This window comes from Zootoca vivipara, chromosome 1, assembly GCF_965207765.1.
Source record: "Zootoca vivipara chromosome 1, rZooViv2.hap1.1, whole genome shotgun sequence".
Taxonomy (NCBI): domain Eukaryota; kingdom Metazoa; phylum Chordata; class Lepidosauria; order Squamata; family Lacertidae; genus Zootoca; species Zootoca vivipara.
The window spans coordinates 35,745,756-35,773,045 of NC_142582.1; the positions used below are offsets into that span (position 1 = coordinate 35,745,756).

Below are 27,290 nucleotides of genomic sequence, written 5' to 3' on the forward strand. Positions count from 1 at the left end.
GTTGACAAAATAAATATTAAAAGTTTTGAAAAGTACGGTATAATATCTGTTCAGCACAATGCTGCTAAAATTGTGATACTTATAAGTGGGTTTTTATTCTGCACTGCAAATAAGAATTAGAAATGAAGAAACGTTGGAGACTTTTATTTGAAATTACCAAACTATGAGAAGATTTTCCTCCCCTGTCTGTAGGTTGGACCCTGAGTTCATTTCTGCTAGTGGGACTATGCTCTGAGTAAAGCTCTGTTTAGGGTATGCTTCAATTGGTGGAGGGGGGAGTTAATTTTTTGCTGATTCCCCCTTCTCTCTGAAATAACCAATGCCAATTCTCACACTTGGAGGGATTGTTGCAGAAGGTTGATCCAGAATGTGGGAAGGGTTATTATAGAAAAGTCATCCGCCAGTTCTCCTACTGCAGTTTCCCAAACTTGGGTCTCCAGCTGTTTTTGGATTACAACTCCCTTCATCCCTAGCTAGCAGGACCAGTTGTCAGAGATGGTGGGAATTGTTGTCCAAAACAGCTGGAGACCCAAGTTTGGGAAACCTTGTTCTACTGCATCAAAGGCCTTTTGTCCTGCAGGGAATGTGTCGGAGAAGCAGACCCCTCCCTGCACTTCTTGGATTAACTTTTGGCATCATCATGATATCAAATGCAGGGCCGGCCCTACGGCTAGGCTGGGTGGTGCAGGGCGCCACGGCACTGGCCCGCTGGCTGCTCCACCGCGCAGCAGCGCCATCGGCAGCAGCGCTGTGCACTAAGCCCGGCCGGCCGCTCCACCGCGCAGCAGCGCCCTTGGCAGCTGCGCTGCGCACTGAGCTCGGCCACCCGCCTGTCCGTCGTGCTAGAAAACGGGGTGGTGGGGGCGCCGGAGGGCGCCAGAGGGATCCGTCGCACCACAGCGCCAGGGCGCCAAAGGTGCTTAAGATGGCCCTGATCAAATGATTGACAGGTAGGTAAGCTGGGCAATAAAGATCTAGCCCACCAGGCTAAAAAGGTTCCCCACTCCTGTTCTAGGAGTAAGACTATAATCCAGGACTCATTTACTGGGTAATAAGTCCACAGAACACAGCACAACTTACTTCCAAGTAAGCATTATAGGATAGAACTATACATTAATTTATAATATGGCTTCTGTTTTGCTTTAAAAATACTCCATATGTTGAGTACAGAATTGAGGTTTCATTACTCAAGTGTCCACGTAAACAATAATTCGGCCCTCCAGATGTTTTGGACTACAATTCCCATCTTCCCCAACCACTGGTCCTGTTAGCTAGGGATCATGGGAGTTGTAGGCCAAAACATCTGGAGGGCCGCAGTTTGGGGATGCCTGACTTAAATCATGGGTAGGCAAACTAAGGCCAGGGGGCTGGATGCGGCCCAATCGCCTTCTAAATCCGGCCCGCAGACAGTCCGGGAATCAGCATGTTTTTACATGAGTAGAATGTGTCCTTTGTGTCCTTTTATTTAAAATGCATCTCTGGGTTATTTGTGGGGCCTGCCTGGTGTTTTTACATGAGCAGAATGTGTGCTTTTATTTAAAACTAGCTGGCCCTGCCACACGTTGCTGTCGGTCCCCAGTTCTGTTCCCTGCAAGCCTGAGCTATCCCGTCCCCGTCCTGCCCCTAGCCGCAATGCAGGTGAGTCCCCAGCTCCATTCCCTGCAAACCTGAGCTGACGTGTTTTGGGACATGGGTGGCTAGGGACAGGATCCCGGCGTGGCCCTTTGTGGAGGAATGGCCGTTCTGGCGGTTATAGCATATTGGTTGCTGAGATGCAGGTTCGGCCTTCTATTTCCCAGGATGCACTCTGTCCCGCCCTTGGAGACGCAGCTTCTGGGTTCTACTTCCCAGCATGCCCGGCAATGTCTGCTGTCTGAGTTTTGAGGTCCACAAAACGTGGTTTTACCTTGCGCTGGGGTGTCATCTGTGTACGCAAATGGTATGTGGAAACTCGGTTATTTGCGTGTGACGTTGTGCCCAAATTTCATTGGCATTGGTCAAGCGGTTTTGGTGAGAGGTGGAGACCAACACACAAGCCCCTTTTACATTCATATATATATATATATATATATATATATATATATATATATATATAGATGCACCTCTGAGTTATTTGTGGGGCATAGAAATTTGTTCATTCTCCCCGCCCCCCAAAAATATAGTCCGGCCCCCCACAAGGTCTGAGGGACAGTGGACCAGCCCTCTGCTGAAAAAGTTTGCTGTCCCCTGGGTTAAGTCTTCCCTCACTGCATCCTACAGTACCATAGGCTATCACTTCCTATGCCTTGCATGTATTCTTCTTCTTCTTCTTCTTCTTCTTCTTCTTCTTCTTCTTCTTCTTCTTCTTCTTCTTCTTCTTCTTCTTCTTCAAGAAAGACATACATTATGGCTAATCCTGTGATTAATGTAATTTATAGATAGGCACTGCAGTACAGTTTATTTAAAGCCTTTTGAGATAATATAATCACATAGGATTGCCTTGGCATTTTCAGTTTCAAGGTGCTTTACCATTCTTATTCATTTGTTAGGGCTTTAAAAGAAGTGCGTATATTGGACATCAAAATGCCTCCAAACCACTCGCAACAAGTTCTATTGAAAAATGCAGCGAGCAAGGGCAAAAAGGATACATGTTGCACAAATAGTTCTAGCATAATTAGGAGAGTTGAAAAGTGAAATTTATACTAAGTGCATTCAAATGCACATGAGGGGTGGCGGTGGCATAAATAGAAATTGGGAGGGAGAGGCAATTAAAATGGTTGTCAGAAAATACAGTCCTAAAATACCAGTGAGAAAGAGAGAAGTAACAACAATCAGATACATCAGAATATTTTCTAGTGCCATTCTGGCAAATAAATAGTATGAAAATGCATAAAAGACTCATATGTATTAATAGTCATATGAAAGATTATACAGTATACCGTAGATAGCATAAATAGAAAATGTAAAAATTCATTAGTTATTAAGCGCTTGTGTGCTTTTACAACCCACAGTAAACCAGTGTTGTCATTATTTCACAGCAATAAATGCACCATTCTGTCAGGATACAATCAAACAGCATTTTAGTCTAGCAACACTTTTTATCTGGAATATTTATTGATTTACAGCATTAAAAAATGCATATAGATCTTCACACACACATTTATATAGTGATTAAAAGGGGGGTTCACATTATTAAGTTCACTTGCTTTAAAACTTGCTTAGATATGTAAGCGCATGCATTGCTCCATGATACTTTTATCAATAGCCAAAACAAATACATACCAATCTGTCAATTGCATTTTTTATAGCATTGAACCACTCCAGTATGATGAAGTCAATATCTGAGTGAAGAAGGACCTCATTTCCGGATGCTGTTGTGATCTAAATGACAATGGGAAAATCATAGGTAAGCAAACTATGTGAGACACATTTTTTCTTTTCGTGTAATTCATTTGAGAAACACAGACGTTTCAGTAGCTTGCCATTTTTTAATGCCACTGGTTCTATAATTATGGCGGTTAGGACATATCCAGAATGTAGGAATCCTACAGTACTTACTCTTGAAATATTCCCCATTGGAAAGTGAACTTTCAAAGTAGATGATTTTCAGTGCTGGAATTAACTAGTTCAGTTTAATGAAGTTCACAAAAGTAGTTCAAAAAAACTGTTTTGGATAATTGCTGAGTGAACTAAAGGTGAATTAAGTTCATTTTGTGGTAAAACTCTGAATGATTTCCAGCTCATCTTCACATTCATTCATTCCCCTCCTCTTGCAGCAGAAAGCCTGTGTTCTTAGCTTTCTTTCTTTTTAAAGTAAGTTAATTGAAAATGTATAATGGTTAGAAAGCAAAACATAAAGCCAACTTTCTAAGGCTTATTAGGCAGAGATGGAGGCACTGCTGTTGCTAAGGTTGCTTAGTCATTTAATCACTGTTGTGAAGCAAAACTACAAATGCAGGAACAAAGTGAATAATAGCTTTGTGGCTGGCACAAATAAAACAGGATGAGCAGAATAAAATTATAAGGAAGGCATTTTGTCTGCCAGACATTTTATTACTTGTGTATGGGCCCTGTTTTACTTCATAATTCAGCATTGCAGCTGGTAAAATTCCAAATGCTCATTTGGGTTTGTTTGTTTTTTAAACCAAGGATGATTAATAAAATCACAGAATTGTAGAGTTTGAAGAGACCCCAAGGTTATCTAGTTCAAGCCCCCCTGTACTACAGTAATCTCAATATGTGGTCATCCAATTTGAAACCATACCAAACCCTGCTTAGCTTTGGAAATGTGCTAGCAGTTTCCACTGCTGAACCACTAGATGAACTTTTTATTTAAAAAAAAAACTCAATTGGATGAATTTGAGCTGAACTAGTTTGTTTCGTAAAATGAACTGGAAGCAGTTCCTCTTTTGAGAGGATGAACTAGAATTAGTTCCTTTTTTAAAATGAACAGACATAATGTCAGAAATGTGCAGGCTATACCCATATGACTAAAAATCTAAAAAACCATGTGGAATACACAATAAAGACTTTAGGGCATGTTACACTATACATGGGGATTCTGCATAAAATGCCTTTCCCATAATAGAAGATTCTGATCCTTACCACAATGTTTGTGTTTATTTACTGCATGGATGATGAGAAGGGGTGGGGTTGAGACAGGGCTGATCCATATAATAAAATATTTGGACACTGAGGCCAGGATGGTGATCATTTATCTGGGGTTGGCATTTTCCTGGCATTTCTGAGAATTGTAAGGTGCAATGAGCTAACTCTTATAATTATAATCAGGCACTACTTCATTCCAGATGTGTTGATCCTAGTAGCATCATTTGAGGTAATGCTTTATATTTTTACTTTATATTTATTTATTTCAATTGGCTCGTTTTAATCAACTACAAATCTCTTTTATCCTCTTCATGTCATCTCCCAGTGCCAGCACTTGCTAAAGTTTTACTGATTGTTCTCAACTATTTTTCAACTTGAGGGAAAGTTCTAATTAACGGCTCAAGAGAAGGTAATAACTGTAACTTAAACTGGGACATATCATTGCAGCATTTAAGATGTTAATAGTCCAAAGCCAAGAGGTGATTCTGTATTAAAAGTCTGTTGCACTTCTTTCCCTTGGTCATTATTTTTTCCAGATTCTCCACTGCCTCTTAGTAAAGAAGGGACTAGGGCTGCAATCTTTTGCACACTTACCTGGAGTATGTCTTACAACACAGTGAGGTTTATTTCTTAGTAAACCTCTATAGGATCCATCTATATGGATATTTGAAATAATAAATGGTTTTTCAAGTGTGGGAGAAACCCAACACAATGAATAGTTGGAATTCCACATATAATATTTCTAGGCAAGAAACTAGTCATCCCACCCTGTTTGTTTATGTTCTCGTCCCAAATAATAGGCTTTGTGTACAACTTAAAACAGCTGTTGCCTATGGCAGGTGTTCACAGATATTTCTAAGACCTAAAAATCTAAGCTGACCTATATAAGAGACATCCATTATATTATATAGACCTGAGATGCACGCATGTAAGGAACATCCATTATACCTCATAGGACTGTGATGCTCGGAAATAAAGCACATATATTTCACAGGCTGCAGCAACTTCTGTCACAGCAACAGTACAAAAGTAACTAACTGATGGAACCTATCACTAACACTTGTCAAGTTTGCAAATTTTAATTTTGGGTAGGTTTCAACTGTTTTATATGACACTACAAATGTATTAATGTGCGGTGAGAGACAGGAATTAGACTAAACACAATGGTCAATCCAATCTAGTGCATCTCTTCCAGTACAAACAAACCACCACTTAAATTATTACAAGAAACAATATTTTCAAAGTAAAAGCAACACACGTAATTAGAGTGACTTTATTTTGAAGGCTTAAGAAGGAAGCAACATAGTTCACTCTTCCGTTGAGTAAATTTGAGCTTTATTAAAATACAAGTATTTCAGCATTGCATAAACATTTGTACCCTTATGATATGTAAAAGAGATACTTCAGTGCTAACAAGACCAAAGCAACATTCATTTTGAAAGAGTCTTCGTCTTAATGTGCTGTTTGTAATAATCATATATAATCGGTGATGTATGAATATATCAGCAAAAGTAGATCATAGAACAGGAAGAAGTGAATTCATTCAAAATACTTGCTATTCGAGATACAGTTCAAGTCTCTTTCTCTGTAATCTTCAGAGTTACTAAACACTTTCAAGAAGACTGCTACTGCTCTCTACAGTTTATATGCATCCACTTCTTAATTACAGTCAGTAATTGACTTTGTTCTGCTCTGTCCTAGACATTCAGAGCAAAGCATTTCCAAAGACTTTGGTTTGACGAATTGCATTAAACTGTAGGTTTTCTAACCCACTTCTATATATTTCCTACTTAGAATTCCTGATTACAAAGTTCTTGGAAGGAATTGTTAAACCATATTTGCATTTCTAACAATAGCATTGTTAAGACCAATGGGAATATAATTCAGGGTGGGTGGGTGCCAGGTTTGGCTTCAACAATTTACCACTGCAGTCCTAAACAATGTAATAAACAACAACAACCAAACAGTCTCCCCATGAAGGCATTTTTGAGCATATCAGCCATGGATAAGAAGAAAAAAACCCCAAGGACTACAGAAATACAAAAGGGATTTTTTCCCTAAAAGTCTCCAGAAAATCTGCTGCCCTCTGTTTTGCTTCTGTTGCTTTCTTATTTAAGATCTCAAAAAACAAAACAATCCTTCCCTTTGCGTGCATTCCATTTTCAAGACACACACACACTCTAAAAGATAGAACTTATTTAAAATGGCATTATGAGCCAATGCTCACAGTAGTAGCTAGCTCAAAGGAATGAAGGATTTGTGCAGTCCTGATACTTTAATTTAGGCATTAGTTCAAGCAGGTGGTTCTGAGTCAGGATTCGTGTGTCCTCCTTCAGCCTCTGTCACTGACTCACTGTGTCAGTTTGAGGAGAAAAGTAAATTAATGGGCTGGATTCTGTACTTTGCCTTTGCTTCCTGAAAAGCTCTTGAAATGTTGGATGTGATATCCATTCCAAGAACTGAAATGAAATAGCTGCCACATATTTGTAAACTGGATTCAAGCATTCCCAACAGTAGGTCCAATGTGAACTGGTGCGCTTGTCAATGTCACCAGTTGTATTCCTTCTGGTCCCAGATCTTGGTCCTCCCATTCCAAATCAAACAGAGAGACAGCGGGGAGAAATTTTGAATTGGAGCACCTGTAACTTCCACACAATATTGACATTGACCAACGATGACACACACACTGTCTTTCAGCAAGCTTTCCCCATCCTCTTCAACTTTCAGTTCATAAACACTGTTTATGCCAACAAACTTTTAATTAAAGCAAAACAAAAAACAAAAAAACCCCACCCTTCAGGTCATTTTCCCAGGGATAAAAGAACAGTGATGCAACTATGAGAGAAGCAAAGGCAAAACCAGAAGAAATAACCCAACAGTGAATCCTTGCTTGGTTTCAGTGAAGTGGTTGCCAGTACAGTGGTACCTCAGTTTATGAACACAATTGGTTCCGGAAGTCTGTTCATAAACTGAAGCATTCATAAACTGAAGCAAACTTTCCCATTGAAAGTAATGGAAAGTGGATTAATCCGTTCCAGACGGGTCCGCGGAGTACTTAAACTGAAGCGTTCATAAACTGAAGCATGGGTGTAATTGGTTCCGGAAGTCTGTTCATAAACTGAAGCGTTCATAAACTGAAGCGAACTTTCCCATTGAAAGTAATGGAAAATGAATTAATCCGTTACAGATGGGTCCGCGGCGTTCATAAACCGAAAATTCATAAACCGAGGTGTTCATAAACCGAGGTTCCACTGTACAGTGGTACCTCTACTTACGAATTTTTAATGCGTTCCGAACGCACATTTGTAAGTCGGAAAAAATTGTAAGTCGAATCCCATAGGAATGCATTGGGAGGAAAAAATTGTTAGTCGAAGCAACCCTATCTAAAAATTCGAAAGTAGAAAAAAAAAAATCCTATCTAAACCACATCCAAGATGGCGGATGGAGCTCCGTTCGTAAGTAGAAACATTCGTAAGTAGAGTTATTCATAAGTAGAGGTACCACTGCATTACATTTCTGCACATTCCCTTTCCTGTTTCATATGGGAGGAAGAGAAGCAGAACCAGAATAATGACACAGGCCAGCTTTTATTCCTCTGCCCAGAAGAATATAAGAAGAACCCTGCTGGATCAGACCAAAGGCATCTAAGTTCAGCATCCTGTTCCCCACAGTGAGTCAACCAAAAGGCCTATAGGAAGCCCACAGGCATGACACAAATGCAACAACACTTGCAGTTGCTACCCACCGACTGGTATTCAGCGATCCCCTTTGTTGTGAATTTGGGTGGAGAAGTGGTGAGAATGTCACCAATACTCATCACACAAGCCTCAGTGAACAGCTTGTGCCAAAACCTGGCCTCGTATTTGATATTTGCTGCAATGGTGTGTTTGCTTTTATCTCCTATAAGGCTTCTTCTCTCCTTAGGTTTTGATGGGCTTTCGGTCTATTCTTAGAAATGGGCTTTCTGTGTACCCCTCTCCAAATTTCCAAAGCAATTAAAAGTTCTGCGATCCAAATGAATTATGCAAAGGAAGTGCACATTTTATTCTGTAATTTATTCTGCCTGTCAAACTGGAGAAGCTACTGGGGGTTCTGAAGCCCTGCTTTCTTACAGAAAATCCTGTATACCTTCAAACTTTTGTTGGCAACCTTAAGAACCAAACATCATAGATCAGGCATCCCCAAACTTCGGCCCTCCAGATGTTTTGGACTACAATTCCCATCTTCCCCAACCACTGGTCCTGTTAGCTAGGGATCATGGGAGTTGTAGGCCAAAACATCTGGAGGGCCGCAGTTTGGGGATGCCTGTCATAGATAGATATATAGATATAGATATAGACATACAGTATATAGATATAGATATATAATTCACCACCCAGAGGAACTTGACCTTCGCCAATCTATATAGATTGGTGAAGGTCAAGTTCCTCTGGATGGTGAATTATGCATCATTACTGATTAATGTATTTTGCACAGCGCCCCTTTAAATCATGATATAGACACTGGACAGTCAAGGCAAGATGGTACCAAGTAAATAAGTTGAATTTGTCATTATTTTTTTCCAAGAACAGTTGCCAATCTAGTGATGTGATTCCTCCAGTCTTGTTTTCACTCCTGGGTTCCATCTCTGCCATCCCTTTTCACATCAACTTTCTTTTGATTATAAAACCCTTTTTTAAGAGGCTAGAATAATAATAAATTTTATTTTATGTGGTATAGTTACATGGAACACCAGTTAAAATAAGTACATGTGAAACCAGTTGCAGTAAGATGCGTCTACCACCCCCTTGGTGAATAGAAACAAGGGCTAATTAAAATAAAGTTTCGAGACACATAGCCATTTAATTAATTTGGTTTTGAGCCTCCTTAGTCATTTAATTAATTTTGTTGGAATTACATTTGAATTGAATTAAAATAAAGATAGGAATTTTTCAGTTTTTAAAAACATGTCAAAAGCAAGTGTACCATTGGAAATAATATACATTCTTCCCACTCCTGATAACCCTGTTGTTGTTTTTTGACAAAGTTTAGGTTGAATGAATGAGCTGAGGTGGAGGGAACATTGTATTAACAATATGTTTGTGTTTTACTATAATATGGTTAAGTCTAATGTTTGACACATGTAAATAAATCAAATAAAGTAAGTCCCATTCCAACTGCAGTCCCCCACTCCATTTCATAATATGATATTTTGTACCAGATGAAGAGTGCTAAATTACTGAAGAGCACTCAAAGATGTTTATGGACAGACACTCCTCAAAAAGAAAGAAAGGGGGGGAAGACATTATCAGGCAGAATGGCTGTCTCAGATGATAGTCTTACATTGGTAACTTTCAATAATTCCTTCTGACAAGTCCAGGCTAGCTGACATTTTTTAAAAAAGAAAAAGAAAAAAAAGGCTAAAGTATCAGTTTGAATAAAAACTTCCTAACTAGGCTTCCAAGAAAGAGGGAAAAAAATCCTGCTAGTTAAAACATTTTGTGAGAATGTATCTGCCTTGTATCCCCCAATGTTGCTAGATGTTAAGTAAATATATGCTCATTGTAAAAATAAAAATAAAAAAATGTTGCTTTGGCAACTCTCTTATTAAAATGCATTTGTAACCCCCATCTGTCAAGAAAGTTTTGAAAAGTTTGTTTACTTTGGATAGCAGCCCTATCCAGGGTTACCCCAGCAAACAATGATTGCAGTCTTCAGAAGTTGTGTGAGGAACAAGCCACTAGGGATCCATTTTTGTTTTAATTGGCACACACAAACACTTTTCTGGTCTGTCAAGAAGATCAAGCTAATATGCATGGAGGGTGTTATATTCTCAGCTTTTGGGAGTACTAAGGCTCCCTTTATTTAAGTAATTTAAATGATAGACTGCAAAAACTTTGCAAGTCAGAAAAAATGTTTTATATTTTCACGGGGAATATTTGTTTTAAGGAACAGAAAATGTTATACATATCTAAAGATGTTGAACCTTATGTTATAATTAACCTGCTTTTTCCAACTCTGTAAAATTAGTTTAAACAGAATAAATATTGCTATATAAAACACCCAACAAATATTGCCGGCATTGCTGCAACTTTCCCTATTTAAAAAAAAACAATGAAAGGGTATTAATATGCACGTGTTTACAGTGCATGTTTTCATGCCTCCTAGCATGATTGAGCTGAATGTAAAATTGCTGGAAATCTCGGTGGTGCCATCATATCAAATCAACCTGCCTATCAAAGCAATTTCTTATTAATGGAAAGAAAACAAATGTTTGAACTAAATCCACTAGTAGATCTCAAGTGAGTTTAACACTGCAAGGACTGGGGTCAAATTCACAAAAGAAGAGCATTTATTTAATTGAAATTGAGTTGAACCTTTGATACTCAAATAATTTTGTCCAGAGCGCTCCTATAACACTGACTTGTATGGCATAATAATTCCCTCCAAAGTGGAACTTCGGATTCATGAGAAACTCAGAAAGTTTCAGGGCTGCCAGTATTCCCAGCTCGTATGTCTAAGAGTTTTTCCTGCTGTGCTGCATCACACTAGCGCAAGAGACAAGGAAACCCAAAGCTCTTATGCTTAATGAATCTGACAATTTCGGGTCCTCTCACTTTCTCATTCTTCAGTTTGCCACAGTTTCACATCAGTTTGCAATTTATTATTATTATTTTAAAAATTCTCATGAAAATTCACCAGCCCTTTTGTAATATACACTTTTGTATGCAATTTCCCTAATGGGAAGCATTTTTGTACATTTTCTTCACTTAAGATATTCATGAGGCTGTTAGTACCCTTGGTGGTTGTGCAAGTGAGGACTCCTCCCTGCCCCAGTTCCCCCATGGCCTCACTCATTATTTGTACCCCACCCATCTGATGGCCTACAGGTTATTGAAAGTACTACTGCTTGGTATGATATGTCCATTGGCATCCGTCTGTCTTGAGAGACAATGGAGTGCACCTCCAGAGGTGAAGGCAAACTGATGGGTGGGCAGTGTATATGGAGCTCCTGGGCTGCCCAGACAACATGACCCCCCCTCTAGGCCTCGCTGATGTGGTCCACAGGAAAGTAGAGCATTGTGTTTGGCACTAGCCTGGTTGCAGGAATTGCTGGAAGGAGGTGTACAAGTTGTTTTAGGGACTCCACTCTGGATTTGTTTAGGGTTTTACTCTTTAGCATTTTCTTCTTCTGAAAATATGTTCCCTTGGTAATATATATACTCGAAATATCAGAGAAAGAGAGAACCCCTGATATTATGGTACTATTATTATTATTATTATTATTATTATTATTATTATTATTATTTTGCATTTGGCCAGGACAACAAACATTCATCATCAACATTTAGGAATTGATTTGTTTTGACTTGCACTAAGAAGAACACGTGTTAACTTTAGAACTGCACAAGTTTATTTGCACTGGTTTCAAGTGGGTTTCTTGTATACTAAAATAATAACTTTCTAAAATACATGTTTATAGAGAAATATGGCTAAAATAAGAACAGCAGCTTGAACATCCTCCAGCTAAAGTTAATATTGATCCAGGTAAGAACGAGAGTAGGTGGTCTGTTTAGTCTTAATTGTAACACTAATTCAATTGCCAACTCTCAAAAGAAAAAGGAGAAGTATCAGGGAGAAGCTGGAAGGGTAGGAAATCAATCTGGGTTAGGAGCCCAGAGGAGACCTTCAGGGTGTCATCTATCTACTCACCTGAGGGGTACTGCTAGCAATATGCGTCAGGAAGAAAGAAACTCCTTTGGCCATTTCTGGCAACTGGGCCCAAAGCAAAAACAAAATAATCAAACCAGACCCATAACCTGTTCTTTTTTGAGCAATGGGCTCTACATGATCAAGGACAGGCCACCATAGCTGCCAAGTTCTCCCCTTTTTTAAGGGAAATTCCCTTATGCTGAATAGGCTTCCTCGCGAGAAAAGGGAAAACTTGGCAGCTATGCAGGCCACCCTAAAAAGCTTTTGGAAGGATTTCGGCAGGCACCTCTAGAAGAGCAGCACTCATCCTCAGACTAGGCCTTAAGACTTAAGTAGAAGCTGCAGCTCTGCTTAAGTTGCCAGCTCTGCCTCCTGTGAGAGGAGCCTCATCATTACCTGCTTCAGCAGTCAATGACAACCACAGAGCAGAGGAGACTTTGCTTCCATTCAGGCTTCTTAGCTGTAGTCCTCAGTGCCAGAGGAGGGCATCCCCTTGGTCCAGAGGGACACTGGCATAATGGGTTCAAAATCTCTCTGAACTAAGGCTCATGGTCCTGTTCCATGCATATTACCAGCCTGAATTCAAATGAAACCTTATTGGCTTGGAATTTTCCAGGGTTCCAAAATGCACAAAAGCCACCACAAGGACAAGAAGCTTCCTCTCTGCTGTCAGTAGTTACCCTTGAACATGTAGAGGACAATGAGAATGGCAGGCAGAGCTAGTGCACCCCCTCCCTCTACCTTTCTCACATGTTTAGTTAACCTGTATAGGGCTCTAGGATGCACTAAATAAATAAATAACTGAATCTCTAACTTGAAATTGCTAGGTTGTACTGCTTCTTAATGTGTTATACAGGATCACATTGCAATCTCACCTGCATGTGAATTCAGAAATTTCTTATTCTTTGTCACTATAAATAATTGCATTTGGACATTAAAAAAACCACAATAAAACTGAAAAGGTCCTGTTGATACAGGAGACATACTCGGTGGGCGGTGGTGGTGGTGGGAGTTGAAAAAGCCAATTCTCTCCTTATCAATCATGCTTTTGACTAGAGATGTGTAAATGATTTTCCACTGCAAACATAACCTGGTGAAATTAACATTTACATGAGATTCACAATAAAACAGCATGACCGTGACATGAGCCCACATTGAAATTATCAAGCATATCCTTTCATTCAGCCCAGAAAGAGAGCTAGAACAGGATTGAAACAGTGTAAGTGTCTAAGATAATATGGAAGAAAGCTTTTATCTAAGTGGAATTATAGGTACAAGGCATGCATGTCAGCCACCTATTACCAAAATGCAGCCCTTATAATTGCTCAATGAAACCAAATACCAGGCCACTGCTCTTTGAGTTATATAAACTGAAAATGCAGGTCAGAGTTTCCATGTTCCCCAAAATTGCTGGCAGGAGGATTGTGTCTTGCTCAACATATTACTAAAACTAAGCGCTATTGTTGTGTGAAAAGCCCATCCTGGCAATAAATCACCGTATGAAATGCAATATATGTGAGTAGCATACAGTCATACATCGGGTTACAGACGCTTCATGTTGCAACTTTTCGGGTTGTGCACCGCGTGAACCCGGAAGTACCCGAATGGGTTACTTGTGTGGCAATATGCCCTCCTTCCCCAGAATAAAGGCTCATGACACCGGGATTAAGATTTAATTGGGTGGTTAAGGCCACAACTTTATTAATTATGCATGTAGAGCGGAATTGGCTTAGGCGTTGGAACCTAACAGACTATATCCGACTCCAACCCGTGTGTTGAAGTCTGTGAGAAGTTAACCACCAGAAAGGAGCCCCGCGACGTAGATCTACTAGAGCTCCTCCTGTGGCCACCGAAGGGGCGTGCCTTACGGCCCAGGCAACTCCAGGCTCAGGACCAAGCCTCGCCCCCGGAATCCTTTAACGGAATTACTTCTCCAAATTAGGGCAGCTGATGACGTAACCTGCCCCTCCTCCATCTAATTGTTATGCAAATTTCCCCTTTAAAAGACGAGGCCCCGCCCCGACCGACCTCATTGGCTGGTCGGGGGGTGACGCAGGCGGGAACCTACGATCACGTAGGGGCTGAGCTCGCAGCCCCTACGCGATGGTACAGTCGGGCAGCCCACAACCCCACCTCCGACGCAGGCGCGGAAGTGGCTTTCCGGGTTTCGGTGCTCGTGCATGTGCAGAAGCATTAAATCACACTTTGCGCGTGTGCAACAGCGCCAAATTGCAGCCCGCGTGCGTGCAGGCGCGGTGCTGCAGGTTGCGGACATGCCTCCCGCACGGATCACATTCACAACCCCGAGTATCCACTGTATTTGCCTTGCATACATTTTGTTTCCTCATGTGAAGTGCCTTTTATCTAGCACACCTGTATTATCATCTATTCAAATAGCAAACTTTGGCGCTGAGTTATGTCAGCTTTGTCGTCAAAGACAGAGGGAGGTATTAGTAGGGCTCGTTGAGGGATTTAATTTTGAGGAATCCTGATGCAGACTAACCAGGTCAACAGCTACCAGACTAGTATGAGGATCACAACATATTAGTTGGATTGCACACTTATCCTAATTTTGTGATACAGTTCTTAACTCAGAGCATGTAACAAAATGCATAAAAATAATGTGTTTGAAACAAATAAATCCATAAATGAGTGTATTGAGAGGAAACCCTTACTTAAATATGTATTTTGAGATAAAGTGTTATAAGTGTTAAATTATTTAAGTAGAAATCTGAGTTTTTGTTTAAAAAAATCAGGTAAATGTGGAAATGGGACAGAACGAACTTATGAATGAATATATGCAAACTTGGCATGGGCTGGAAAGAGACTGATCTGTCCATCTCTAAATATTAGTATGTGGAAGGTTTGCAGCAGTAGAAGATCATTAGGGAGGTGGAAGTCCTAAGACTCACACTCTGGGGCTGTGCGCATGATAAGAGAAGATTATGAATAATATAATTGATCAATTAATGGTAAAATAACCCCCAAGATGCCATGTTGGGTGGGGAATGGAATGGAATGCAGTATCTGAAAAACCAGAATGACTAGCTGGCTGGCTGGAATACTGAATAGGAAGACTCCACACTGCAACATCTTTTTGTTAAAGGTCCCACTCCTCAGCATTGCACATTCCATTTGTATTTCACAACAACCAGGGGTGCCAAGCTGAATAAAATATTGGGGGGGAGGTAATCCCCTCCCCACATAATCGATCACATGTTGTGACACATGCACATCATTTGAATGGCAATGCCCATTAATTTTGGGGGTGCCGAGTCCCTCAAATACTTTATTGGGGGGGCTGAGGGGACCTCGGCCCCTAGGAGTTGGCTCCTATGACAACAACTTTCATATTAACCTCAACCATATACAGTGGTAGCTTGGTTCTCGAACTTACTCCATTCCAGGAGTCCGTTCGACTCCCGAAACTGTTTGAAAACCAAGGTGCAGCTTCCGATTGGCTGCAGGAGGTTCCTGCAGTCAAGTGGAAGCTGCGTCAGACGATTGGCTTCCGAAAAACATTCACAATCCGGAACACTTACTTCCAGGTTTGTGGCATTCAGAAGCCAAAATGTATGAGTGCCAAGGAGTTAGAGAACAAAGGTACAACTGTACAGCTTTTTGTTACGTTTTGGATGCTAGGATAAATGGGTGTGGATCTTCCAATACAATCAATTTAATAAAGAAGGTACCCAGTGATTTTACTAACTGTGCCTGTTTCTGTTGTGTAACAGATTCGTACCAATCAAATTTAGTATATTCAGTTCATTAATTTTTTTAAAAAAATTATCCTTCATACTGGATCCAATATTTCTCTGGACAAGATGGAAGTACTTATAATAGGTGGTTAATGTATCTTGGAGTCCAACCTGTCCTGAATGAGTTGTGCTCCTTGTAAACAATTAGGCTTGCGGTTTGGAGGTACTTTAGATACCAGAACATATCTTATGCTAGCTACAATTGATGGTTCAGTTGTGACCCTTTTGGAACAGAGATAATCTTGTGACATGTTATTCAGACTCTAGTAATCTCCAGATGAGACTACTGAAATTTGTTGTACTGGGTCTGGCTTCTGAGACTATTTGGAAATTTTAATTGACTTTAACCTTTGAAGTCCCATTTAAGTTGAACCTGTGTATCTAAAGGATCTCATAGGCACACACATTTGTTGAATTCCTTCATTAGAGAGGCATGCCAAATCCTACGTCCTTCCAACACTATTGGTCTTTTAGTTAATTTTCAGTTCAATCCTATATATGTTTATGCATAAGTAAGCCCCTGTTGCTGCTCTTCTTTAAAGCCTGTTTTAGTCTCTGCTTTTATCATTATTTATTATACACTAGTTACAGGTAGGCAGCCGTTATTATACACTGTAAGTCACCCTGGAAGTTTTATTTTAAACAGAAGGGTGGGATACTCCAGTGTTTCTCAACCTTTTTTGGGCCAAGGCACACTTGTTCCATGAAAAAATCACGAGGCACAGCACCATTAAAAAAGTTAAAAAATTTAACTCTGTGCCGCCCTATATTGACTATATAATTATGACTGTAAGAAACACTTGCCAATTGCTGTGTTGGTTGCAATCTCCTGTAATAAGGCTTCACAAGCCGCTGATTTCTCTGCCAGCACAATCCTTTGCTCAGCAAGTTTCAGGTTGAGCTCATCCAGCCAGCTTCTTTAAGTTTGTCTAAAACCACCCTCCCGTGGTGGTGGCTGTTGAGAGCTGCGCTCGCCCCGCGTCGTGACCCGGCCGGCTTCCTTTCCGGCGGGTCAGTGATGACATGACAATGCAAATCGCCCTTCTCATCGCTGCACGTCGCGGCACACCAGCCAGCGTCTCGCGGCACACTAGTGTGCCGCGGAACAGCGGTTGAGAAATGCTGGGATACTCAATTCTTTAAATAAATGCATAAACTACATGAACGAATGAACAGAATGCACAAATTTTCAAAATTCTGAAAAGTTTAGTATTCATAAATTGAATCTGCAAGAAATAAAAACATATAAAATAAAAACACTCTTTAAAAAACATTCTCAGGAAATTTTATTTCCAAAACCACATTGTGATTAGTTGTTCTATCAGGTAATGTAAAAACAAGTATCCTTATTTTAATTTGGTATATGGTTGAAGGTATGATGTTTACAATCCAATCAAATTAACATTGGGAATTTTGTTGCACTGAGAAGTAGAGCTGTAGAGAAAGAGAGTTTGAAAGATGGATAACTGTACAAAGTTAATTTTACCCATTACCCATTGATTCTAGCATCCTGCTTAGTTCAGTTTCAGAGCTGCTTGATTTTGCCATTCATTAGTACCTATGCTAAAGAAGCTTTGAGGATAATTGTAAAACTTCAGGCTTCAACAGCCTAAGGAGGATAGCCTTACAGCCAGATAATGTGAACAAGAAGGGGGGAACATGATAGGCAGATACATTATTTTCAACGAGGTCCTGAGAAGGCTTTCAATTAAGCAAAAAAACACAATTGACTGATGTTCCACTACTTACTGCCAGGAATCTCTATGTAGCATTTGTAGAGGTTTTTCCCTCCTTGCCCTGCCCAACATGTGGGCTGCGTATCAAGCTGTGAGTTTGTAAATCTTTTTCGGCACTTATCTAAACTCAACATGAATTATAGGATTGCCAAATCTATTTGACGCAGGGTTGGGTTTTTATTTTTTATTTTTAAGTGCAAAGAGGGGGGGGGGGAATGTATACTTTTATGATAAAAAATATGTTCCCTTCTATATAACTACTATTCTACAGTATAGTCAGTTGTGATGGGCACTAGATTATGAACCATTCTCTTTTCTTTAATAGTATATTTAAGCCTTATTCTACCAGTGCTTTGATATATTTAAGTTTACTAGTAAGATGATATAGTTACTGATCTATTTGTTTACTTGTAAGCACTATAATATGCTTCCTTCACAAAGCTGTTTTGTTTGGAGCAGATACAAAACAGTGAAGTTATGTATACAATTCTGTTTGTCAATATTTCCAAATACATATTCATTCCAGTAAAATGGCCATAATTTTGTAACAGCAGTAAAAAGGACCCCTGGCAAATGAAGGGCCTGTGCTTTGTGCACATTCTGCACACAAAGCATATTGCCTCTCCCTGCTAGATCCAGAGAGGGCTGGATCACCAGTGTCTGGGGCGGATGAAATGTTTTTGTTTCAGTGCAACAGTGGCCCCAAGTGTAATCCATTCATTATCCTCGCAGGGATGACTAGCTACTGCTATTCATGTAGGAATACATTTGAGAACTTCATTGGGATTGGGGCTAATTTACTTCCAAGTCACCCCACTCATTTGTAAACATGTCTGCTCCATTCTGGATGGCTCTCCACCTTCATCTGCTATACATAGATTGAGAAGCCCTGCTGGATCAGGCCAGTGGCCCATCTAGTCCAACATTCTGTTCTCAGTGGGAAGCCAGCACAACAGTGCCACAATTTTCAGCAACTAGTATTCAGAAGCATAGTGTCTCCAGAGTAAAGGCTGAGTATAGCCATCGATGGCTTTATCCTCCATGATTTTTTTATGACCACACGCGTACGGTATAGAGTGTCCCCTCCTGTTACTATGGTCTATGATTCTAAAGCCCTAATCTTTGTTCCAGAACAAGCAACTACATATTTTGATGGGGTGCAATGACTACTGTACTTTCAGGACACCACACCCCCTATGCTGTAGTCCCAGCATCATAGTTGGTTGTGATGTCCAATTTCAATGTCAGTGTGTTTCTATTACTATGCCACTTATTAATGGATGCACCATATAATACAAAGTTGTTAACATTCAACATCCTTTTCAGGATGGAACCAGCTAGACTGGTGCAAGCATATATGCCTAATAGATGGCAGCAAGCATTTATGATGGGATTACGCCACAGCCCAACAGGACAGTACTTCACATAGAATGTCCCCAAAGCATACAGTTCACATACCGTGTTTCTCATATTATAAGACATGTCTTATATTTATTTTTTCCTCAAAAAAACCCACTATGGCTTATTTTCAAGGGATGTCTTATTTTTTCCTCCTCCTCCTGCCACGGCCGGCATTGCTGCTGCACCTATCACTATGTCTTATTTTCGGGGTATGGCTTATATTCCTTGAATGCTTAAAAATCCTGCTATGGCTTATTTTATGGGTATGTCTTAAAATATGAGAAACAGGGTACTTTTAGCTGCATTTATTTTTAAATAAAAATCATCTGTATTGCTAGATCACTCAGTGGCATGTATATTTATCTTTGCATGTATGTATCTACACACCACACATACACAAATATCTGTACACACATGCATATGTATATGCCTCTCGTACAGACATACACACAATTGTCAACCTCTTAATAAGGATTATAAAGTACTATCCCTTTGGTTGTGGGCCTAATAAACTTTGTGTCTGTGCCTGTATTTTTTTTAATATCATTATAATAATATTACATGGCAGGCAAAAATATAATGAAAATGATAATTTGCCAAAAAGATTTAAAAAACACTGAGGTGTTACCTATCAAAAGTTCTCCTTCTGTCTGTGATACAGCACAGATTGCAATCGGTGACAGTAAATCTGGTGCTATTGTTAATGCCATGGCACTTTGGTTTTTGGCTTGCTTCAGTCCAATCTGTGACATGCTTGTGAATATCTTTCTTCTGTTCTGTCTGTATGGCATATGGATTTCTGGGATACAACGTCAGACCTATCCACATAACAAGTGTTCAGAGCACCTTATCATTTTTAAAAGCCAATTACTCAAAAAGACAAATGTGAAATGTTTCACATTTAATGATGAGCAAATCTGCAAAACAAATGCAATTTTGCTACATCTTGGGGGGGAAAAGTTTAGTTTAACTGTAAATATTGCAATGGAGTCTTTAGCAATACACATGATGGGTAGGGACCAGCTCATATTATGCATATTTGTACATGACTGTCACTTAGATTTGCAGCATTTTTCATAGTGGCTTGTTTGAAATAAATAGAAAGAAAATAAGGCACAAATGACTGAAATAGAAGCCTGCAGAAATGTCATTGCTCACGTCGAGCATTGGACACTTAAAAAAAAAATATTTTGAAAGTCTCACCCAAAAACATGAAAACTGCATATGTCTACAGAGGTAGAGGTCAGTAATGAAACAATTAACAGCAAAAATATGAAACCATTTCCTAGAAATATTTGTCAATATATAAACAATGTTTGGTACCACACATAAGTTCTCTATGAAGCCTAGATTAGTAGCCGTATGTCCTGTTCCCAAACTGAAATGATATTAATCGGAATACCTAAAGACATGGTTTCAAAACAATGCTTTTCTGGGACTACATGGGTTCAAGTTATGATTCTTCTTTGATGCAGCAACAAATAAACAGGATGCATATAGGAGTTTTAAACCTACAAGTATAACTACTAAAGCCCACATATATAATGTGCTAAGTGGTGTGTCTATATGCACAGTGTGTATGCAAACTCTTTCTCTGTGTTAGTGGACGTTTGTGAACTTTGCTCAAAGCCCTTTCATATACGTATATAGACAGCAAGATCATTCACATGGACTTTTGAGTACCCAAAAAGAGAATGTTGTTTGCTAGTTAAGGCTCTGAATCATGGGAAGTTACAAAGGTCCCTGGTCCAAGTTATGCTCAGAGCAGATTCATTTTTACTCATACAACAATTGTAACAGGAAGCTAATATATAATGAATTCCATGAGATTAACAACTCAGCCATCAATTATATGTATACTTAGCTTAGGATAATTATCATTTAGCCCATTGAGAGTTACTTGAAAGTAAACATACATATGGTTTACTCGCTCATAGTAGTGGATAATATTTTCAATTATTAGCAAGCTAAATAAACATATTATCCATCATTTTAGAAGAAGTGAAATATTGGTATTTACAACAACAACAACAATTTTATTGATTCCCAGCCACTCTGGCCAGCTTCCAACACACATAAAAACATAATATAACATCAAACATTAAAAACTTCCCAGTAAAGGGCTGCCTTCATAGGACTAGTGCAGGCATCACCAAACTTCGGCCCTCCAGATGTTTTGGACTACAATTCCCATTTTCCCCAACCACTGGTCCTGTTAGCTAGGGATCATGGCAGTTGTAGGCCAAAACATCTGGAGGGCCGCAGTTTGGCGATGCCTGGACTAGTGGAATAGGTTTCTTTAGATTTAAATGCCACAGGTTCACTTCACAGCTCTTGTGATTTTGAACTTCATCAGCAAAAAAAAAAAACCAAAAAAACCCACCTCTCCACTCCACCTCCACCCCACCCTAAAAAACAAACCCCAAAACTGTTGCAAAATACTAGAAAGAATTCTGATGGTGCGAATTCCTCAGCTGTAAGAGCTGAGTGAACACATAAATATACTTTTGTAATATTTGTGTAATCCAGCTCAGCTGTAAAACCACAAATTAAAATTTAGCAAGGCAGAAAGGTGGGCCGCAAACAGAGGATAAGATGTTTATTTTAACTGGGATCCTGTTGTTGTTATTCTTCCTTTTTAAGAAGGTCAGCCACATCTGTGGTTGACTTGAAGAAGGCCAAATGTGCTAAGTTAATATCTGATTTGGGAAATGGACTGTTTTACCTCTAATCCACAGCCAAGCTGTAACAACAAATTCCAGTATTATTTGCTGGTTTTCAAACGTTATCATCCTAAAGCCACAATGAAATCTAAAAGGAAAAAAGAACTAGTTCATAGCCTGAATAGCTGTACATTTATAATGTCAGACATTTTTAGATGTTTAAATGCTGTGTTTGTAAAGTATAATGGACAAAACAATAAATGATCATAACGAGGCAACTCTAGGTATGCTACAGCAGGTACAATGGGAAACTTTTCACATTTTCATTTAGAAAATGCAGTATGCTCACACTAGTGAGTTCAAGCACCTTTCTTCCTTTTTCAGCTTTGTTCTGTTTAGATTACATGGCCTGCCTTATTTTGGGTAGAAATTTTCTGTGACAGAAATAGATAAGCTCTTCTCCCAGACCTTTTGCTAATTAAAAAATATCATGACCTTTTAAACTGTGCATTGGGAGGGTTATTGTTTCTGTTTGTTGTTGTGGTATTTGGGGGGGGAGTTATATTGTAAACTGCCCTGTGATATTCAGATGAAGGGTGGTATAGAAAAAATACTACTACTACTACTACTACTACTATTTGCGCATTGTCAGTATTCCCCCATACCCATAGCTGCCAAGTCCGGGTCGTAAAGATCCGGGATCAGCAGCGCGCGCATGACCGGAAGTTGCGTGACGCCCTTCTATGGGCACCAGTGTCGCCCTTCTATGGGCACCAGAAAATGGCGGCGCCAGCGCCGGAAGTCGCTTCCGCGCATGACCGGAAACACGTAAAAGCGACTTCCGGCGCCGGCGCCGCCATTTTCTGATGCCCATAGAAGGGCAAAGCGCCACCAGAAGTCGCGTCACGCAACTTCTGGTCATGCGCGGAAGCGAATTTCGGCGCCGGCGCCACCATTTTCTGGTGCCCATAGAAGGGCAAAGCGGCACCAAAAAAAATGGCCGCCGGACAGAAGCCAATTTAAGGGACAATACCGGGATTTTTCACCAAACGGGAGACCGCCGGGAAACGGTAAGAAAAAATGGGTTTTCCCGGCGGATACGGGATACTTGGCAGCTATGCATACCAGTTGCAGAGGTTTTCCTAGTCTGAATATAGACTGAGATGACATCCTGAGTTCACCGGGAAATGGATTAATACTTGTTCAAATTATTTGCTAGATGAGATCAAAAGTCTGTAGTAAACAGCTGAACCTCATTTTACGTATATAAGAATTCCAGTGACTAGCAAAACCAGCCATTTTAGAAAAAGAATATAAAAAGATCCATCATGAAAAGACACAATGAGATAAGGAAAGTGTCAACGTTATTTCATTCATTCCAGTAGACTGAAATGATTATGTGCGTGGCCAAGGGTGGGGTGGGGGGGTATGTGGACAGAATGAAGGTGGCTTAATCTCACATGCATTCTGTCATGGATTTTTCACAGTGTTTTAATTTTAACGTCACCTTTCTGGGAAATGGGCTCCTCAAATAATTTCTGGAAGCAAAGTTATAGTTTTACAGGCAGATTGTAAAACCCCATCAAATGAAAGCTTTAAGAAGGCCTCCCCCGCATTTACTTTGAACTTAATCTGAAGGGGTTTAATCACAGCTTGTACACATCTTCTTTTAAAAATGCTATAAGTCTCTCTCTCTCTCTCTCTGTCTCTCTCTCTCTCTGTGTGTGTGTAGCAGGGAGTAATAATCAGGCAGGAAATCATTACAACAGATGCTGACTTTGGTGATCCCATTTACACATTAGCAATCTGATGCAAAACCCTATATAGGCAGTACCTGTGATAACTAAAGTGTCAGTTGGTCATTAGGCAAGAGGGAATAAAAGGGAAACAGAACATTGTTTTGTTAATGGCTATGATTCTCTCCCCCCCCCTCTTTGCACCTGTTATTCTACTATTTTATTTCAGCTACATTTCAAAACACTACAGTTGGGCTCTCCTTGCCAACCTGGGATGGCATAAGCCTGGGTAACAGAACAAAATGTGAGGAGGTCCTTCTGTCTTTAACGCCTGTTCTCCAGTGAATCAGCCTCCAATTAATCTGTTTCTTCAGTAGGAGTTTAATAAAAAAAAGTCAAGCGCACACATGTTCAGTCTTGTATAGCAATAAAACTGTGTTAACATTATCTCCCTAGCCAGGTCAAAAAATTGTATATAATTAAATGCCAAAAAACCACTTCAAAATTATAAAGAGCTTTCCTTTTTTAAAATTAAAAACATGGTTTAGGGTGTGTGTGTGTGTGTGTGTGTGTGTGTGTGTGTGTGTGTGTTAGTATGTAATTGATTAAGAAAGGCAGAGTGGCTGAAATACAAAATGGGATAACGGAGAGAGTGGTGTCACTTTTTATTACATTTCCAAAAAAAGTTTGTTTCATGGCCAAATGACACACATTAAAAAAAACACCCTCTCAAGTTATCGAGCACGCTAGTTTGCATTTTTATGATCCAACGAATGTAGAAACCCAGTTTTTTGTGTGTGTGTCCAGACTGTGGAATACAAACTTAGTAGGTTGTGCACATCCCAAATCTCCACGCTGTCAATCAGATGGCTTCCACAGTAAAATAAATAGTGTTCAAGATATGTTCTATATTATATTGCTTTGATGGATATTTTTTAACTGAATTGTATTATTTCATGTAAGAATGTTTTAATGTGAAGTATTAAAGGCAGATTCCTTCTTGCTGAAGGAATGTGTGTAATCAAGCTGACTTTGGGCAGCCTGCCCCCTCTCTTCCCCATGGCCAATACATTCTGGAAACATAGGAAAGGAAACGGGATGTTAGGGACCTCATATTGCATGTGTCATCTGCAGCAAGATGTCGGTGTGCATTCACTGACTTGCAATGGATACCTTGTACCTGCTTAACTGGTTGGGTTTCTGTAAGGTGCTGGGACAGGACATCTAACACAAGCTCTCATTGGTTAGGCTACTGTGGGGCTACCAGTGCTGTTTCCACTGCACACATTTTAGGCTGTGCTTCACAAGCACCACAGTAGCAGTATCTCTTAAGTACCAAGTCAGCTGACTCCCAAGGACAATTCTATCACTTCTCAGATTTTGCTGCTTAGCCTTGTCTGTTATATGAACCCTGCCCTGCATAACTGATCAGAAGACGCAGCACATGCATATCATTTGAATGGCAATGCCCATCAACTTGGGTGGGGGAGGCCCCTCAAATATTTTATTGAGTCCCTTTGGTCCCTAGGAGGTGGCTCCTATGCTCTGATCCTTCACTGTTGCTCTGGAAGCCTACCATTATCAGGTATTGACTAGGTTCCTGCTTCTGGCTCACTTGGCCGAAAAACCAGCACTCCTTTGATTGACTGGTCTAAAAGTGAACAGTCCCTCATATATTCTTTTTTTTGGGGGGGGAGGATCATAGAATCATAGAATGATAGAGTTGGAAGAGACCACAAGGGCCATCCAGTCCAACCCCCTGCCAAGCAAGAAACACCATCAAAGCATTCCTGACATATGGCCGTCAAGCTTCCGCTTAAGGACCACCAAAGAAGGAGACTCCACCACACTCCTTGGCAGCAAATTCCACTGCCGAACAGCTCTTACTGTCAGGAAGTTCTTCCTAATGTTTAGGTGGAATCTTCTTTCTTGTAGTTTGAATCCATTGTTCTGTGTCTGCTTCTCTGGAGCAGCAGAAAACAACCTTTCTCCCTCCTCTATATGACATCCTTTTATATATTTGAACATGGCTATCATATCACCTCTTCACCACAGGAGAAGGTAGTATCAGGCCTATTCCTTCCTTCCTTCCTTCCTTCCTTCCTTCCTTCCTTCCTTCCTTCCTTCCTTCCTTCCTTCCATGGTTTTTATTTTTTTAAAGAATATATAAATCAACAGTACTCAACAATATGCAACATACAATATGTGTATTACAGTAACAACATATAATCACTAACCATCACTAATATTTTTTTAACCTTCTAAAAGATAGAACAACCTGACCTCTTGGCAGTTGTGTCACTGGGGCTTACCAGCTGAATCAATCTGGTGTTCTTACTTGTGTATCTGCACGGTACCAACATTGCCACTTCTTCACCTCCCAGTAAGTAGCAGTGACTCACCTGGGCAGAGGTCAGGTAACAGCCTCTGCTCCGCCATGTCACCCACTACTGCAGGACAAATCTATGTTTCTCAAGTTCTGCATTAACTTAAAACAAACAACTTAAGGTTTTAATGCTGGACCTCAAAGACTGGCTCTGAAACAATTAGATGCTTAGATGTCAAACTATAACTTGGACACTAAGGTAGCCAATGTACATTATTATTAATTTTACAATTATGATTTATTTTCCATAAATTTATATACCGTTTAATTGACAAGGTGGCAGTTACATGTGAAAATAATTGTGGTACATATGTGGTTGCTTTTCTGTGGATGGTTACCTGATTAAATTAGAATGCAAGGGGCCTGGTTAGATAGTACTCTCATCAGCCGAAATGTGAGTTTTTATAAACTTTATTTTGTCTTCTAAATTTATTGCAATGTTTTCATTCCATCACCAGGCATTGCTACAGTTTTGGATGTACAGTGAAGAGCTCAATAGAAACAATTAGTGGAATGATACAGAGAGATGTTCCTACAAAAAATAAATAAAAGCTTGTCCACCATTAATTACTGAATTAACAGAATTCTTGAATTAAGGGATACACGCTACAACAGAAGCAGGGATGGGAAATATCTTCCAGCTTGAGGGACTTTCTGCGACTGTATACCTGTGGTGAACAGGGACAAGTGCAAAAAGTGGATGGAGCAATGGGATCTGACTGTTTCTATGGTAGACTGCATTCCAGCCATGCAAAATACGGAGGTTTCTACAGCCTCCATCCAAGCAAGCAAAGGCAATTAGACCAGTTCAAGACCACATTCAGCCAGGCAAAAGTACATGAAGAGGATGCAGAGCAGGAACAGTGAGGAATGCTGCCTAAAAGAGGGGGAGGGGCCTGGGGAGGGGCCTAGGAGAGTCCAGAACTCTTCCACGCCTGCTGTGAAGAAAGTTGTATCACAAAAATCATGTCAATTATCAAATACACAGATTATGTAACTTTAGATGTATAGTCTGTGAGTTCATGAACTGCAGCGGTGAATATATAATAATGCGAGATAAAGATCCTTTTACTAGCAGAAGGCAATCGGCTCATATCAATCCATATATGAATATACAATATTCAGCACAACATACAGTAACTCAGTCTTGCACAATAGATATACAAGCAGACAAATGACATTCAATTCAGTCAACACAAATCAATACGCAACCACAAGTAAGTTAATTTGATTAAAAGTGTGATTTAGCAATAGGCCTGATGTGGGAAAGAAATAATTGCAATTCAGGATAGACTGGGGGGTGATGGATTGGAAGAAAATGCTTTTCTAAC

General features: G+C 39.9%; 1 protein-coding gene across 4 annotated transcripts in view; it reads right to left on the minus strand.

Moving 5' to 3' along the window:
* ARHGAP15 (Rho GTPase activating protein 15) overlaps positions 1–27,290 on the minus strand; it is a 373,834-nt gene that overhangs the window by 187,544 nt on the left and 159,000 nt on the right. For all 4 annotated transcript variants that reach the window (XM_088661719.1, XM_088661732.1, XM_035130906.3 and 1 more), the window contains one exon: positions 3,262–3,360. In XM_088661719.1, the coding sequence (XP_088517845.1) occupies positions 3,262–3,360 (99 nt within the window). The remainder of the gene's footprint in view (positions 1–3,261; positions 3,361–27,290) is intronic.